Source organism: Xiphophorus hellerii, chromosome 6 (assembly GCF_003331165.1).
Source record: "Xiphophorus hellerii strain 12219 chromosome 6, Xiphophorus_hellerii-4.1, whole genome shotgun sequence".
In the NCBI taxonomy this organism is placed as follows: Eukaryota; Metazoa; Chordata; class Actinopteri; order Cyprinodontiformes; family Poeciliidae; genus Xiphophorus; species Xiphophorus hellerii.
Genome location: NC_045677.1, coordinates 14,445,135 through 14,462,619, shown reverse-complemented (window position 1 = coordinate 14,462,619; position 17,485 = coordinate 14,445,135). Strand labels below are relative to the sequence as shown.

Here is a 17,485-nt window from a genome sequence, read left to right as displayed (position 1 = left end):
TCTTGGTCCTATCCTCGGCCCCCTGAACAGCTGCAAGGGAGCTGAGCAGATCTCCCACATCCCATCGCTCAATGGCCGAGTTTTTGGATTCAGACGCACATCGGAGAGCGACGTTAGAGTCTCAGTGCTGTGACTTGGAGGTGTCCTCCTTTTCCGCCTTTGACCCCTTTTCTTAAATGTGTATTTAGCCTCCGTATTAATATGATTTTTTTTTTTCACACTACACGCCTCATTTCTTGAGAATTGTCACAAGAAACGGGAGACGACGGGGACGCAGCCGGAAGTGGATTGCTTGTCTTAATAAAGCTAAACACGCGACAGAGAAACAATAAGGTGTGGGCGAAGCTTGCATAGAGAAGCCTTTATTCTGAAAAGACAAAGCGGAAGGGGTTTCTACAATGAACAAAGTGACCCTAAAGTCCATATAGTCCGCTGACAAGTGTGCGCAGCTGCGAACTCGAGCGAAACACTGGAGAAATAGCACACACCACGGCTTTAAAATACTGTAACGTCATCCCGCAAGTTAGACATCAGAACCAACCACAAATCATCTAAAATATTTCGCTATATATCATAGCATGTATTTACCGTTCGCTACAATGAGCAACTGAATTTATTAATGAGACAGAACAGTTATAATTCTCACTACAGAAAAAAAAACGCCATATTTCACATAATACTCTAAATTGGTTAAAGAGAAAGTATATATATAATATGTAAAAAAAAACTTATCTATGAGAATTACACTATTAGGGGCCCATAGACACATTGTTTACAGTATTGGTTATAAGTTACTACAGTGGGTTAAAATAAATTTATTTTAACTTAATTAAATTTTTAGCTACTTGTAGTTATGTCATTCACTGTTTTAACAAGAAAAACAACATGCACCAAAAACTGCATGCCATAAATGTCACAACAAGCTTTTATTTCTTATGTTCCTGAGAACTAACAGTTTTTTTTTTTTATTTTTATTTTTTTATTAAATACAATGTGCCTAACATACAAATAATCGGGCCATTATAGGGAAGCATATCTCATATGGCAGAGACAGATTTAGCTAAAGCTGCTTTTGGTGCTCTACCTGCACAGATTTGTTATATGCATGGGAATTTCAACTTACATTTGATTTGTTCAACATATTGAAAAGAAGGTTAGAATCTATACCACTTCTCAGAATTCCTGCTGTAGAAATGAAGGATATTATGACATGGGGAATCTAAATGCCTTTACTTATTTGGCAATGGCTTTCATAGTGCATTGTTTGAGGAATCAGAAATTCCAGTTTCAAGGTTTCCAAGCATAAACTTGCCCATAACCTCCATGCTCTAATATTCAGTCTGATTGCAGCCAAGATTAAACTCATGCAGCATAGACAGAAAAATAAACAACGTTCTTTCAGCTTGTCAGGGCAATAATGAAATACCTAAGATTAAACCTTGTTCCCACATTTGAATGGACCAGTCAAAGTCCAGTGTCTAGGAAATAGCACCAAGACCAAAGATCCATTCAGTCTAACTAAGCTTGAGTATAGCTAATACTTAGGGGTAAATCTTAACCTTAAATCTGTTTTAGATTTGCATAGAAGCTGAATAGCACATTGATGGAAAGAGCAAACCTCAAAAGGCGTTTGAAGAGATTTGCGTGTAGAAGCTTGACATTAATGTCAGATATTCTGACACACTGAGATCAGTTAATCAGTGTTAAATTTCCATTATGCTTCTCTGGTTTTCTGGGCTGATCTTTAGGTGTGCTTGATCAAGGAAGTAAATGGTTGGCTCAGGGTTTCCTTGCCACCTGTTTCAAGACATTGATCCTCCTCCCACAGGGTGTACAGTGATCCATTGATCTGCTTTGAAGTACTGCCAGACGGTGTGATCACTACCCTTTACACTTAGTTTGTTATGAAATGCCTTTTCCTGCGAACTGTGTTTGAACTTGTACAGCTAAACAAAATGCGTAATGCTAACAGAACCTCTTGTAAAATTGCCTGTCTTCCTGTTTTCAGAAAAGCAAATGTGCATAAATAACTCTTTAATAGTTGATGTAGTCTTGGGGGACCGTATTCATATCCCATTTGCAAAGAAGAAAGTCCTTCTTTGTACACAACCTGCTTTGTTTCGTATCCATCCAAGAGTCACATAATCTGTCCAGTCCAGCCCACCTACGATTTGATAACCCTCTGTGTTTTGTTCTTTTATTGGTGTGAAGGTGCCGAAGTTAGGCTACATGAGCAATAAAAGGGGGGCTGTATACACCACGAGTACCTGCTTGGTTGGGATGGAGTGAAGAATCATCACAGTCTACATAACCAGGTAAATATATATTTTGCTTCTGGATGCTTTTCCTTGCTACAGAGCTTATTTCCAGAAAAATCTTGAAATTAAACTTTAAAATAATCTTGCATTTATCACTTTAAAATATTATTATTTTTCAACACAGATGTTGAAAGGAGAGGGCTATTCAGATTCCTAGCTGAAATTTCACTGTGGTTAGAAAATATGAAGAAATACAAATTTTGATATCAGCAACATACTTAAGAAAGTTTTGAGCTATAAATCTTTAACACATTATGAACTACATTTCCCGTTATTTACACTTCTTGATTGGGAAAATGTTTCCTTTTTGTCATGTCAAGTCTAGTTTATTTGTATTTGTATCAGCAATAAGGCAATTCAAATTGCTTTGCATGATAAAAGTTTGTAAAGCATGTTTTTTGTGACAAATACACAAACAGACAAAAAATATTACACATGGAATATTACTTGTGAAATTTTAATGTATCAGTAGTGTTTCCTGCAAAGGGAATCTTCCAGGTTAGAGACATCAATGCACCCACATTCTATCACAAACTCTTGCTGTTGTATCTGTTACTGACAAACGCCTCAACCATTCCCCATTTCATTAAAAGCAGACTGCTTTTTTACTTTGAACTGAAATGACTGCTGCACAGAGAATTTCAGAGTTTCTGTTCAATATAGGACTCCCGTCTTTTTTATTTCAGTTCCACAATACAATTTAAGAAACAACAGCACTGTGTTGACTGGCAGGCTTTTGCCAAAGTGCGTCTGTAACCTGGAAGGAGAACGGAAGTTAAAATTGCATGATGGTTTCTAATGTCCGTGTTCATTGGAGTGACCTTGGAATTTGACAGTGGTTGCTGGTCTTTGGGATTTTATCACATGCTTTCTAAATTTTTTTCAAGTTTTTAAGATCTGCATGCTGAAAGTCACCTGAAATCTTTGTGGTTTTGCTTCAAAAGAAAAACAATACTCTATTCAAATTTCATGAGTGCAGGGGACATAAAAAATATGTGGAGAAAAAGGTGCTTACCACATGGTGGTGGCAGCGTTATGTTTCTTTAGCAGGGAAAGGTAAACTGGTAAGAGTTTATTGAAAGTTGGATGGAAATAAACACAGGTACTTTACTGTAGAAAACTTGAGAGAAGCTGCCACAGCTTCGAGTCTTGGTTGTTTGTTAGCTTTCTACCAAGACAAAAACCCTACAGCAGGCTACAATGAATGGCTTAGATCAAATCAGATTGCTGTGTTATGATAGTCCAGTTAAAGTCCAGACTTAGGATCAGTTCAGAGGCACACACAAGAACACAATACAGACCAGAGATTAATTTACAAAAATCAAAATAGGAAAATCCCTCTATCATTATTCTTCCACTTCACAATTTTGTCCTATTTTGTGTTTGACTAACCTGCTACATCATACTGCAGTACTTTGACATCATTAGCTCAATATGACAAGATGTGAATTTTTGCATTGCATTGTCCATTTATGCCAAGAGTAATGGTTTGGAACAATAAGGAAAATTGGAACCTCTGGAACCTTTACACATGTTGTCAAAATGAGTCAAAATAAACTGCATGGGATGCAGCTATTCAAAGCACATTTTGAAATTTTGAATGTTGTTTTTCATTTGAACGAGAAGATTCAACTCCACCTCTACCTATATCGTCAACAGAAATGACTTTTTGACTGGCTTTCGAAAACGATGCTGCTCTTCTGAAAACAGCCATTTTTGTTTTGCGAATCTTTGAAATAAACAACCAGTAATCCATCTTCTAACTTCCACCTGATCATTCAGCATGCCATCCGCTGATCTCATCCTGGTGACCACCGTCTTTATGGCCTTCATTATTACGCTCACGTCTGGTGGCAGGACCACACACTGGCCCAAACCTCAGAACACCAACAAGCCTCCTCAAACTGGGACCAGTGGTTTCGGTGGGGGATTAAGGTCTGGACAGATTGCTACAAAAAACCCATCTCCCTCCAGCAGCCTGCACACAGAAGAAACAACTGGGTTTATGACGGATGGATACTCCCTGTCCCCAACAGACAGCAGCATCTTCAACAGTGAGGCTTACCCAACTGAGTACCTCACTGATGCAATCCTCCCCCCTGGAAATGCCCCTGGAAATTATACATTTGACTACAATGAATGCTTCTTCAATGTTTGTGAGTGCTGTCCACCAGAGAAAGGTCCCGAAGGTCCGACTGGCGAAAAGGGGTCACCGGGGGAAAGGGGCCCTCCAGGTAATATTGGATCTTTGTTTTCCTTTGAATAAAATTTTGGAGGCCAAACTTACGTAATTTATCCTCTTATTTTTAGGTTTACCAGGAGAAAAGGGAGAAATTGGACCCCCGGGTTCTCCGGGACCAGCTGGGTTACCTGGGCTCAGTGGATTAAACGGAGAGAAAGGTTCAACAAGAATGAAAAGAAAGATACTTGTTGACGCTCTATTTTTGCTGTCTGCTTGCCACAAAAAGTTATCTTTTTGACATTGGCTTTCTTGTTTTTTTTTTTTTTTTGTTTTGTTTTTTTCACCAAAACTACCACAGGTGGAAAAGGAGATCAAGGGCCAAACGGTTTACCGGGCTCCCCTGGAGTCCCTGGGAAACCTGGAGAAAAAGGTTTGTAGCTTCTTTCAAAAACTAGATTTGGATCACCTGTCAAAACACGACAATGTTTTTCTCTGCAGATATATTTCTAATGAGGCTACTGACATGGAATTGGCACCACGTTAGTAAAAATTCAAGAAACCCAAAATATACAAATAAATGAACACATACAGTATGTCTGTAAATTATATGTAGTAAAAAAAGAGAATGACACAGACAGTTAGTATTAAACATGATTACTGAACTTTAATAGGTGATTAGGAAAGGCCGGTATCATTATTCTTCCACTTCACATATTTTGCACTATGCAAGTTAAATCAGAAGATTAGAATAACCTTTGTTTACAAGACTGACTTCTCAGTTGTAAATGTGATCTTATCTTTCACACAAACTGTCTGGAGATCTTAAAAGTTATTAAGGCATCTATACTCCCTGATTTTCAGGTATTGATCCATTGATTTTATTTTTAATGGATTTAAGTCGGATGACTGGCAGAATTTAGTTTGAAAGAGCAGGGCTGTGTTGAAAGGTTTTTGATATTCTCTATAAATTTTCCTGTAGGCCTGTTTGGATTACCTTCTTCTTCAATGTTTATGATCTATTTCATCATCATAACGTATTACACATCATTTATACAGTGAAGGTTTCTGAATCATTTGTATGTGTAGATAACTCGGGTTCTTGTCGACATGGTGTGAATTTCATGTTAGTAGCACCATTACAGATACATTTTGGAGAAAAACATTGATGTGTTCCCTACTTTTATGCCACAATATTTAAAATTAAAATGAACAAACATACCTGTAAATGGTTAAACTGCATCTCATGATACAAAACTTTTTATAATTTTTCTCTTTTTTTTTTTTTTTTACATAAACCCTTCACATGCCGTAGGTGATTTGGGCTTCAAAGGAGAGAAAGGTGAAAATGGGATCAATGGGCTGAAAGGAGACGCAGGAGAAAAAGGAGAGCCTGGTCACAATGGAACTGTGGGCACCATTGGACCTATGGGTCCTCCAGGGACAGCTGGGACAAAGGGTCAGAAAGGTGAACAGGGACGTTTGGGAGAATGTCTACTTGGTGAGAGAGGGCAGAAAGGTGATCTTGGTGATCCTGGGCCTCCTGGTCCAATAGGTGAGATGGGTCCTCAAGGAGCAAATGGCAGTGATGGTTCAAAAGGCGAAATGGGGCCAGCAGGAGAGAAGGGAGACACTGGCGCAAGAGGGCCTCCAGGTGCAAGGGGAGTAGCAGGAATGAAGGGGGAGAGGGGAGTTAAAGGTGTACGGGGCCCTCGGGGCCCAAAAGGCGATCCAGGTGAGAGTTTGGAGCCGGTTCGTTCTGCTTTCAGTGTGGGTTTGTTCCCAAGTCGGTCCTTTCCTCCACCTGGACTGCCTGTGAAGTTTGATAAGGTCTATTACAATGAGGAGGGTCACTGGGACCCGGCACTCAACAAGTTCAACGTCACACACTCGGGAGTCTACTTACTCACTTATCACATCACTGTGCGCAACCGGCCCCTGCGGGTTGCCTTGGTGGTTAATGGGGTGCGGAAAGTGAGGACACGAGATTCCCTTTACGGCCAGGACATCGACCAGGCTTCCAACCTTGTCCTGATGCAGCTCAGCGAGGGAGATCAGGTGTGGCTGGAGACCCTGAGAGACTGGAACGGGGTTTACTCCAGCAGTGAGGACGATAGCACCTTCTCTGGCTTCCTGATTTACCCAAACTCAACTATAAAAACAAGCGCTATGAAAAAGATTTGAGTGCAACTTCTAACTTTACAACTTTCTTACGTTAGCTCCTTTTCCAACTGTGGCTTGTAGAGGCTTATCTCTCAGTTTATGTTTCTGTAAAAATGTTGCAGCTTAAAATTCTTTTTTTTGTCTTAAGAGTTACTCTGATCAAGCCAATTACTTTGCATGTTTTACTACACTAGGACACTGAGAGGGCATCATTTTTTTATTTCAAATTTTGTTGGTTGAACTGCATTAAAATTACTCTGCTTGAAAGAACACTTATGTATGGATTTTTGTTTATTAAGAGAGCCAGTACTAATTTCATGAAGGATTTGGGATTTCAGTAAGAAAATCACATCAATTCTTCAGACCTTAAATTACCCCAAGTAACCACTAGAGGGCATAATATGCTCATATTTGGCAAAAAATAATTACTGGGGACCATAACGTCGCGTTTTGCATTAGAAGACAGGCAAACAGGTTGTAGAAAGAGACTAAAACCACGATATGGCTGTAATTTTAATATCTGAATCTAATCACTCGAAAAAATGACAATTAACTTAGAAAATTAGGAAGCTGTCTGCAAACAGAGAAAGTTAATATTAGCGTTAAACATGATATCAGTCACAGAACTGGATGGAAAACACTCAAAATCTTTTTCTTTCTTTTTTTGGTTTTTTACTTGATTCACAAAGACTTGGTCTGACTCATAATAGTTAAGATGAATTACCTTTCTATAATTACAATGGAAATATGAATATTAATAATCCTGGTTTATTCTCTTAGTAACTAATCACATTTAACACGATCAGGACAAATTTCCCATAATTTCTGTCAAGCCAACTGATTCTGTGCATGAAGTAGAACAGCCTTCCAATGCTCCTGAAAGACACACCAGAGATTTAATGCAACTAAAATACATAGTACTGATTACTCATTTTCTCCAGCTTAAAATAATTTAAACATGACATACATACACATGTGTGTGTGGGGGTGTGTGGGTGTGTGTGTGTGCACAAGCGCAGGCGTGTGTATGTGTGTGTATTGTATTTAATATTGTAAACGCAGATACTTATATGAACACTGACAGTAGTTTTACTCATTATATGTGGGAAACAAAAACTCAAACTTATGGGTTACCAAAAGGAGAAATATGTTGTTACTATGAATCTGTGTCTTAGTGTCTGTATCTGTTCCTCCAGGTTCATTACTATCTTTAATTTTGCGCTGTCATGTAATCTAATTTAGTTTTGTCAAGCCGTTTTAACTGCTTGTCTTCTAAATCAGCAGGATAGCCCTAGTTATATTTGTGAAATATTAATTGAAATCCCACTTTAATCGATTTTAATTGTTTAAAGAAAAATATTATGTTGCTATTTTCTGACAATATAAAGGAAAAGATACAAAACTGAGCCAGTGATGCCTGAATACCACAGGAATGTAAAGAGTTTGCTACAATTTCTACAAGTTTTAGTAGTTTGGATTTTCCTTTTTGCTGATGAAGCCTTGTCAAATTTCATCGATTGATGAATGAAAAACAAATTGTGCATATATACGTCTTCACTGGACTAAAATAAAACTTAAAAAACTATTAATGTATATAGACAATGCAACAGAACCTTTTCCTTTTTTGGATCATTTGAAACTGTAACATCTTTTGCAAACAAAATAATATTGAAAACATAATTTACAATTTTATTTTTTGAATCACCTGCAAGCTGCAAACTAGACATACATAACTGCTTTACATTTTGTCAATCCAATCCAGGTTTTGTGGAAATGTAAACAAAACAAAAGTTTTTATTGTCTTCCTGCTTCCTCTAGTTTTCAAATGGAGTCTAATCAATAAGGGTGACGTTACCCACGCCTGTGGACTGTAGGGCATGAATACATACTACAAAATTACCATGATATGAAACATTAGGAAGAAGGAAATGATATTTGGAATGCTACATTTATGAACACCATCAAATGAGCTTCATGTGTTCTTTAATACATGCATACAGAAGACACTACGGACATCAGTGGTCACATCCTGTGGGTTGACAGGAATGAAGGTTAATTGGTAGAAATAAATTAATATGCCTTATGCAAATCTGTTTAGCGCAGTTTAGAGATATTTTGCGTCATTTCTTTGATCAAATGATACTTGAAGATGTTAATTTTGCCTTAAAGATTTATCTGATTCACAAAGACAGAATTGTCACACACACACAAAAAAGCAGTCTATTTAATAGGATATCTCAAGGAAAGCATTCAGAATTAATTAAGAGTTCTCCATAATTAGGGGAACAGCATTTGTAGACTTTCATGTAAAAAGACAGAAACAACAATGATACCTGTTAAAGAGGAAGGCCCATGACATCTCCATCCACTGCGGAAGGACCCAGAGTGTTTGTCAAATTTCCATCTTATTCTTGCTGCTGCTTGTGGTGATGGCAATACATTTGTGTCAGTTTGTTGAAATGTTATTTTGCTTGTTTGTTTATGGACACACACACATACACACGCCCTCACACACATACATAGAGGCATAAACGTGTGCAAGTGTCTAAGTGTGTTTGTACATTTATGTATTTTCAACTACTCGATGTGAAAATATAAATAACTACCTTGGCGGTGTGTGCAGTGTAATCTGTTCCCAGCAGGCTGGATTCCCACTGCGAGAAAGACAGTATATTGTTCCTGCAGCACCGCAGATAACAACTCATTAGCATACTGAATCATTTGGCTGCAAGAGCCACTCTGCCACCCATCTGCACAGAACTGATAAACGTATACACATACACACTCATATACGCAGCTCGCACCAACAGATCCATGAAATGCGGACACATACACACCAGCCCTTCCACACCTACACACAAAAACACCATAAGCATGCACTCTCACACATGCACATCCTTTCACTCCCTTGCTTTCAGTCCCTCGTATGCTCCCTCTATCCTTCCCTTTTGTGAGCCTGCGTCTTTTCTGAGAGTCAGGAAAACTGAAGCAGGTAAACGTTTGGCAGGCATTAACCCAGAGAGCCCCTCGGTGGAGTTGCAGCTCAGCCAGAGCGGAGCGCAGGAGAGGTCTCCAAACACCTGGTAGTCTCTGATGCTCTCTGGAAGCAATAATAGCCTTTGGAAATATCTGAGTGCTCAGTATTGAGGTAGTAGGACTGGTAGTATACCCTGTCGCACAAAGTTAAAGTCAACTTCACCAAAAAGCTGCTTTTTCGCAAAAAAATCGTTGTTTTCTTTTTTATAAATTATGTTAGTGAAACAACAGTGAATCTTGCATTGCTCAAGAATCTTATTCATGTTCAGTGAATACTTGATCTGAACATCTGTTTTAACAAAATGCACAGACGCAACAATGAGCAAACGAGTGCAGCAAAGGCTGTAAAAACCACTTTCACAATGGCAGGATATCCTGCAGGTCAGCAAGCCATGGTTACCTCCACAGGAAGTTGTCACTTGTTGGGGGTGGAAGTGAGGATTGTAGCGCCCACTGAGGGAGTTTCTCTGAAGAGGTTGTGGTTTTAAACTTTAAACTCTGTGTTCAAATGAAGCGGGAAATAATTGCATGGCATTACACTGCCTGCCCGTTTAGATAAGTAATTTATGTTTTACTGTCGTGAAACAGAAAGTGAGACATAGGATCCTTGTGAGAAAAAGAAAACGTAAAATATTTGGAATAAAAAATAAGTTCTCGAGCTATGAAATGATCCAAACTGATGTGTAGCCAGGGGAGAAACTGAACTGAATTGAATGAACTGTAATTAGTCAAATTAAAATGAATTGAAATGATGAGGTGAAGTTGCAATTAAATAAATTACATTGATCTCAGTTAATTAAGATTGAAGTGAATTGAGTTCAGTTTCACTTAATTAACAAAACAAAGGTGAGGTACCATAAACAGAAATAAAGTGAACTGAACTGAATTCATCTGAAGTAGACTGAATCTACTGGGCAAAATGTAAATGAAGTGAATTGAACTGAGTTGAAATTAACTTAGTTTGACAGAATTAGATTATATTAAGTAGAGTTAAATTAATTATGTTAAGTTGAACTAAACTTGAGTGAGCTGAACAAATAGGACTAAACTTAATAAATCTGACCAGACATACAAACTCAGCTGAATTGAATTGCAATGAAATAATCTGATTGTAAGCGTTGAACTTAATCAAAATGAATATAACTGAAATTAAAAAACTGAATTGAATTGAATTGAATTGAATTGAATTGAATTGAATTGAGCCGGCGCTGCACGATGGTGCAATTGGTAGAAGTGTTGCCTTTCAAAATGGTCCTGGATGAGCTAAACCCAAATGATAGCGGAATAAAACTGTAACACAAATATATTAAAATGAAAACACACCACAGAAAAATTCAAATTTTCTTTGTATATTTTATTCTGTTTTTTGTATAAAATTCATCCCTTTAACATTGTATATATTTATAGATACAGCTATCATACAACAAATATGTCATTACCAAACGTACAATGCCCCTTTACTGTAATTCATAAAATACCAAAGGTACCAAGATAAGCTACCAGATTCTGCTACAAAAGCAGAACAACCAACAACAGTGAGCAACACTTCCAGAAAACTGCTGGTGTTCGCATGGTATTAATACTGCAAAGTGGTGGTGGTGGTGGGTAGGGGTAGCTGTGGTGGGAGTGTACGTGTACACGTAAAATGCGGAAACAAAGGGACTTATTTGTGTACCTTGCTAAACTACATTTGCATTATAGTTTAAAAAAAACATTAAAACATTCATATCAAAAGGACTTAATGAGTCATCTCAAGATTTTATCTGACCCCTGTTTTGTACACTTTAAGAGCACTGTTTATATTGTACCTCCACAACAATTCAAATACATGTGGTTTTTATTCACACACAGTGTAATTGTTTGACTATTGAAATATTTGGTTTGATTTTCTAATCACCGGGTGTGACAGAAGCAGGTACCACATTTGATGGACTTCCATCTATATGTTCACTTATTATAGAGTTACATGTAGAGTGAAATTTCTTTTCTTCCTTCTTCTCGAATCCTGCCTCTTTAAAGAGAGTTTTGATAGTAAACCCATTCACAAACACACTATGGTACATCTGAAACCTCATGACTAGAAAGTCACTGTTATTACATTTTGCAGTGGAAATATAATACTATTTACAACACATACATAACTGCATCAGAGTCCCACCTGTTCACTGTGTTAACAGCCTCTTGCAAACATTTATTTTATTATTATTATTCTACCCTATGAAACTTGTTCCACTTACGTCTTTATGTTTATATCTTGGCATTTTGGACCAGTTTACCTGCAAAACTGTTCAAGCAAAGTGGATCAATACCATATTATGCACCATTTTGCAATCAATGGTGACTGCAGATTTAGTTCAAAATGAACTCCTTACGCATATCATCTTCTAAATAACGAGTGTTTGAATTAAAATGTTTTCTTTCATTCTGTTTTTATAGTTTCATTTCAGAGGGTGTCTTTGGAACTTTCAAAGCGTAGAAGCAAGGTAGATCAAGAACATGGCACATGCACAATTTACAAGTTTAAATTTAACCATGGTATTCATCGTCTTTCCCTTTCGAGTGAGATAACTCTTCCTAAACTGATTACTCCAAGATAAAAGGTGTTTGAGGTGTTTCAAATCATCTGTAATTGCTTTTCTTCAGTCTTTGATGTCAAACTGTGCTCTCCCGGTGTCACCATCATCGTCGAGTGGAACCATCTAATGGTCGTCCGTTGCGCCTCAGATCTCTAGCCGCTAGATGCAGTGAGGGTCCGCGGGATGCTGTTAGAGTCCTTGTAGCTGGAGGCGAGTCCTGGTCCTCCATGAAGCTCTCGGGACTCCCCTCCCCATCCCCATCAGGTAGGCTACCACAGCTGGAGCCTGGTGACATTGTCTCCAGAAGATCATCCCTCGCCAGGCCCACCATGGTTTCTTGATGTGGCGCACCCTGAGGGCCTCCCTCGTGGGTTGGAACACCAACCAGCAGGCCCGTGTCTCCGTCAGTACTGTTGCCAACATTTCGCCCTCCATCCTGGTCCTCCAGGAGATTGGAGAGGAAGCTGATGTACTTCATAGCAAGTCTCAGGATCTCGTTTTTGCTCAGCTTCTTGTCCGGAGGGTGAGTGGGGATGAGTTTGCGAAGCTCCGCGAATGCACCGTTTACATTCTGTTGCCGCCAACGCTCACGGCTGTTTGTGAAAATGCGACGCACAATCTTAGGCTGGCCAGCTGTTGGAGAGGATGGAAAGAAAGAAACATACTGATTTAAGGAATCTAAAGTAGCATAGCAGTGAAGCAGCTAAAACATGACATTCAAACATTACTGAAGATGTGGATCTTCAAAAGCAAAAAGTTATAAAAATCGTAAAATTTGTAGCAGCGAAAAGGGTGCACAATATTTGTAAGAAGAAAAAAATAGAAAACAACCACAGTAATCAACATTTGCCCTCAATATAATCAAGGATTATTATATATAAGAAATTCTTGAGTTACTGTAGCTCGACAAACCTCAAAAATAATTGCCATTTGGAAGGATGTGTTTACCACATCCTGAAATAAATGATTATTTATTTATTTATTTATAGGATGCAAAAAAGATGCAGCATTCACATAGAAATGGCAAAACTGTCCTCCGTATTCTGTTTTCAAATTTTTGATTATCTTTGCCAAACCTCAAGAATATAGGTAGTTTCTGAGGTTGAGTTAACGATATACTGCAATCTATTGAATTTGCATTGTCTACACACACTTAAAAGCTTCTCTGAAGATAGGGACATAAAACTTTATTTGAAATATTCAACTCTAACCGTTATATGCTGGTTGCAACATTATCTTTTGTTCCGCCATAAAGTTTTAACTATACAAGATTTTGCTTGCAGAAATCTCAAAAGCAAAATATGTTTGGGTTGATCACTTAGCCCTGTTCTGCAATCCGTAATCATTTTTATTTATTTGGACACACTTCTTTGAAGGCTACTTTGAAGGTAGCTAAAAAAACACCAACAAAAAAAAAACACCCAAAATACCCAGCCTCAAATATCAAATAGAAGTTGAAAAGCTTAGGGAGTGAATGTTAACTCCTTTCTGCAATCTAGGATTTTTTTTTTTGTTCAGATACACTCACATGCTTTTTGCATGTAAAAGTATGATCTAAAAGATTTGACTTTCAATTGTGGATTTTAGGAATAAAAGAAGAAAGTGCTTCTGCCTGTCATATTGCAACAATAAAGTGTGTGTATTATAGGGGAGTGTTTAACTCCATCATTAAAACTGTGAAATTCATTTCACTTTAACAGGTAGCAAGCAAACTTAGATATTGAGAAAAACTGCCCTAAGTACAAACAGATTTTGAGGGGTACAAGAAAACCTTGAAAACCCTTTGGCAAGGGACATTTTCCTTGCCAAATCTCAAGAAATTGTGCTTGGAAGGGTGTGTTTATCCCATTCTGCAATTTATGATTTTTTTTTTTTCAATTTTATTTTATTTAGACACACTGAGAAGCTTCTCTGCAGGTAGTCAAATTATCCCACCCCCAATAAATGTGTCTTTTTTGGTTATTGTTGCTCTTGGAACACACCCAGCCTATCTTAATCCTTCAGCCCACTCTGCAGTAAAACCTTGGCATGGAGGCAGCAGCACCCGCAATTCTCCTCCCCTTTATGACAGTGAGTGGGCAGCACTGGAGAGGATGTTTCAAATCAAATGAACTCCCAATTTGCCTAAGAATGGTTTGTTTTAATTACAAGCAGGCACAGGTATAGTAATTTGTTCTGTGAAGTAAGATTTTGCAATTCTCACAGATTGAACTCTTTATTCCCCCCTCCCTCCTTGCAACGCATCTTCTGCAACTCTCAGATTGGGAGCAGTGTACATCCATGTCAAGGGATGAATGACAATGGAGATGAGGGAGGGACACTTGGGGGGAGCGGAGGAGGGACTGTACTGGCAGAAGGAGCACACAGCAGAAGTGCATCTTACCATACTTATAAAGATCTAAAATGCGCCTACCCTCGTCGAGTTCAACCTCATAAGGCGCCGGGCGGCGCTTTACCCTGTTGCTGGGGTACATGCTGTACTGCTCTGACTCTCCTCCAAGACTATAAAAAAAAAAAGAAAGAAAAGAAGCACAGATTAATGTGGTAATGTGAGAAACCTCGGATTTCATCAGGAAAAACATCGCTGCGTCACATCAAAAGTTTTTACACCCAGATGCAAAAGTGCATGTTGCCTTAACAAGTTTGCGTCCAAACGTCAAAGATAAAACGCGCATTTGAAACAGTCTACATCTTTATGACTTCAAAGGTACCTGTTGATGGCGGCGAGAGGCTGCGCCAGATTGTAGAGCATCGCCCGGGCCGGGACAGGGAACGCGTTTGGGCTCAGCTGGACCATTCGAGCGTCGTCTCGGTGCGGCGGCGGCAGCGGCAGCGGTGGAGGTCTGCGAAGTTCCGTGATCGGCACCAAATGGCTCTCCGTCCTCTGCTCCAGTGCTTTTATAGCGTCCCTCCTGGAGAGCTCGATCACCGGCACTTCCCTTTTCAGGTCAAGGGCGTTGAGAGAGGCAGTTTCCCTGGCAACGCCGTTGATGATGATGCTGATGCTGGTCCCGTTGCTCGAGTTCTGCAGCGGAACGTCATCCGTCTCCTCAGCCCCTTTGAAGCTCCCTCCCCTCTCCTTCTTGTCCGCCTCCTCCTCCTTCACCCTCTCATTGGCATCACCCTCCTCCCCCCTTTCTATCCTCGGCTTCTCTTCCTCCTTGTATCCGTTGTGTCTGGAGATGATGGCCGAGTCTTCTCGCTTTCCAGGACCGGATCCCGCGTCGGGACTTCCAGGACAAAGCTCCTGCTCCCGTTTTTCCATCATTTTTGAACCGTGACCCGCTTTTACAGTCCCACAATGTCCTAAGTGAAAATGTCCTCGATTAATGTATAATCATTATCTCACACAGCAAGCATTTGCTCTAGTTTAAATCTTAAATAAGAATTCACTTGAATTATCAGTGATTTTTTTTTTGTCTTATGAAGCCTTTATAATTATCCAGACATTATTAATAATTACCACGTTTAGACAATGTTTGAGTTAATATAAAACAAAAAATACAAAAATAAACGTTTTAAGTTGGAATCAGCCGTTTTATTTCCCTTTGGTCAATACATTTTTCCGTCTTAAAAAAACCCCAAACCTATCGGACGATCTTTCTCAAGTGAAAGGATTTTTTATATAACGTGTTATGGTTTTTTATTTTAATAGTCAGTTTACCGATAATCACCTTTGCAAACAACAACAAAACCTGCCTGTACAGGTCGAGCATTCGATTTTAATGTTAAAATTCGTTACTGTCTAAATTCAGCAGACTCGAGTGGGCTAAATAATTTTCCAGTGATGTGGGCTTCGAGAGGTATTTTTAATGTGTGCAATGTCTGGTAGGTTATACTTTATAACACTATGCTTGATTCAAGATAACGCAGCCCACAAAGAGAAATGTCTTTTTAAGTGAGACCAAAAAATATATGTCCAATTGTAATTTGCATTTTGTAAATTAAAGAGTATATTATTGTAGCTCTTTATTCATGGGTGAAAATAATCAACGTTCATACATAATGTAGACAGTATCTACACGGGAGCTCAGTAGGCTATTTCTGCGTCGAAATAAAATCTTTCCTCCTTTTCTTCTCGCCACTTCTGAAATATTTAAAAGTAGCTCGGATTGGGTCGTTTTACTAGCAAAAGCAGCTGCGGAAATTAATTTGTAGATGTATTTTTAATGTATTGACTGGGAAGGCCATAATGATAATTATTTTTACAAGGGAGCGCTAGGGTTTTGGCATTCTGTTTATCACCCAGTATATATCCGCGTAAGGTGCTTTTAGGAGTAATCCTATGGAATAAAGCTCTGCAAATATGAAAAACGAACAACAGACTGATTATAATAGGACGCGTTTTTTTTTTTTATTGTTTCTGGGGATTCTCCTACAGGCCTCGCATCCGTTTTTCCCCCCCAGTCTCAACTCGATCGGACAAAATCAGAAAATACAGACTAAATATGTCGCTCATTACAACAGCACAATAAACCCAACCGTATTTCTACCGCAACAAGAGGAGCGACGCCACGACGGTTCAACACTGGAGAGGGAGTTTTTCCGCACTTACCGTTTCAGCCGTGTTGTTGATGTTACTGTGTAAGTGGAGCCATTTTGTGAGTGGGTCATCCATGTCTGAGGTTTTTCTTTTTTTTTTTTTTTTTTTTTTTTTCCCCTACCAGTTGTGGAGCTGTGTGTGTATGTGTGTGTGCGCGCGTGTCTGCAAGTGTAAGTTATTCCCCGCCGCATCCAGTGCGCTCCCTCTCTGTATGGGGAGCGGAACACAGGCCGCAATGTGGCCGAGTGAGATAAGCGCACGGCGGCGGCCTCTTCATTCCCGATAAGCTCCTAAACCCATTATTTATGAAATGATTCATTATTATTTGGCTGTCGTTGGGGCTATATAGTCTTGTGGAGGGCAAGGCATTAAAAAAAAAAAAAAAAAAAAAAAGGCAAACAGGCAAAGCGCAACGGCCTGTAACAACGTGAGGTATATGGCAGACTGTACTGGCTGCGCTCTTAGGTGCTTTAGTTTTTTTTTTTTTTTTGGGGGGGGGGGGGGGGGGGGTTAATGAAAGAAAGAAACAAAAGCTCAGGTTATGCCTTGGGGAACTTTGTATTCTGAGCAAAAGGTTTTCTTCCATAAGCTCATTTATCAAGCAATAAAAGTTGTGTTATGTTTTATTAGCTCTTTAGAAGAGTGGGATATCTTTATTCATCTATTGTAT

General features: G+C 39.0%; 2 protein-coding genes and 2 long non-coding RNA genes across 7 annotated transcripts; 1 reads left to right on the top strand and 3 right to left on the bottom strand.

Moving 5' to 3' along the window:
* The first annotated feature begins 25 nt into the window (after positions 1–25).
* otol1a (otolin 1a) lies at positions 26–6,681 on the top strand. 3 transcript variants are annotated; one of them, XM_032564904.1, is made up of 6 exons: positions 26–140; positions 2,212–2,315; positions 4,101–4,552; positions 4,629–4,718; positions 4,859–4,930; positions 5,813–6,681. In XM_032564904.1, exons 3-6 carry the CDS (start codon positions 4,102–4,104, stop codon positions 6,679–6,681), a joined length of 1,482 nt encoding a protein of 493 aa, XP_032420795.1. In that variant the 5' UTR covers positions 26–140; positions 2,212–2,315; position 4,101. The 3 variants fall into 3 exon arrangements, with proteins under 3 accessions (XP_032420795.1, XP_032420797.1, XP_032420796.1); XM_032564906.1 differs by lacking the exon at positions 26–140 and adding an exon at positions 229–333; XM_032564905.1 differs by lacking the exon at positions 26–140 and adding an exon at positions 1,406–1,872.
* On the bottom strand, positions 2,757–4,552 carry LOC116721290 (uncharacterized). The gene is made up of 2 exons (XR_004339569.1): positions 4,384–4,552; positions 2,757–4,296 (listed from the first exon to the last, which is right to left on the bottom strand). It is a non-coding gene; the product is annotated as an uncharacterized LOC116721290 (long non-coding RNA).
* LOC116721288 (uncharacterized) lies at positions 6,186–9,367 on the bottom strand. Its single transcript, XR_004339567.1, has 3 exons — positions 8,994–9,367; positions 6,404–6,578; positions 6,186–6,310 (listed from the first exon to the last, which is right to left on the bottom strand). It is a non-coding gene; the product is annotated as an uncharacterized LOC116721288 (long non-coding RNA).
* A 1,662-nt stretch (positions 9,368–11,029) lies between these two features.
* Positions 11,030–16,975, bottom strand: LOC116721280 (T-cell acute lymphocytic leukemia protein 1-like). Of its 2 annotated transcripts, none has more exons than XM_032564910.1 (4): positions 16,828–16,975; positions 14,984–15,578; positions 14,656–14,774; positions 11,030–12,905 (listed from the first exon to the last, which is right to left on the bottom strand). In XM_032564910.1, the coding sequence occupies exons 2-4, from the start codon at positions 15,538–15,540 to the stop codon at positions 12,376–12,378; spliced, it is 1,206 nt and encodes a 401-aa protein (XP_032420801.1). In that variant the 5' UTR covers positions 15,541–15,578; positions 16,828–16,975; the 3' UTR covers positions 11,030–12,375. The 2 variants fall into 2 exon arrangements, with proteins under 2 accessions (XP_032420801.1, XP_032420802.1); XM_032564911.1 differs by having other exon boundaries at positions 14,686–14,774; positions 16,828–16,973.
* Positions 16,976–17,485: the final 510 nt, after the last annotated feature.

Bases quoted from the DNA above. Each gene is read 5' to 3' on its own strand.
- otol1a (XM_032564904.1), top strand. From the start codon at position 4,102: ATGCCATCCGCTGATCTCATCCTGGTGACCACCGTCTTTATGGCCTTC. The intron at 4,719-4,858 runs GTTCAACAAGAA...AAACTACCACAG, and splicing joins TGGATTAAACGGAGAGAAAG to GTGGAAAAGGAGATCAAGGG. The intron at 4,931-5,812 runs GTTTGTAGCTTC...CACATGCCGTAG, and splicing joins TGGGAAACCTGGAGAAAAAG to GTGATTTGGGCTTCAAAGGA.
- LOC116721280 (XM_032564910.1), bottom strand. From the start codon at position 15,540: ATGATGGAAAAACGGGAGCAGGAGCTTTGTCCTGGAAGTCCCGACGCG. The intron at 14,775-14,983 runs GTACCTTTGAAG...TTTTTTTTATAG, and splicing joins CCTCTCGCCGCCATCAACAG to TCTTGGAGGAGAGTCAGAGC. The intron at 12,906-14,655 runs GTAAGATGCACT...CCTCTCCAACAG, and splicing joins TTTAGATCTTTATAAGTATG to CTGGCCAGCCTAAGATTGTG.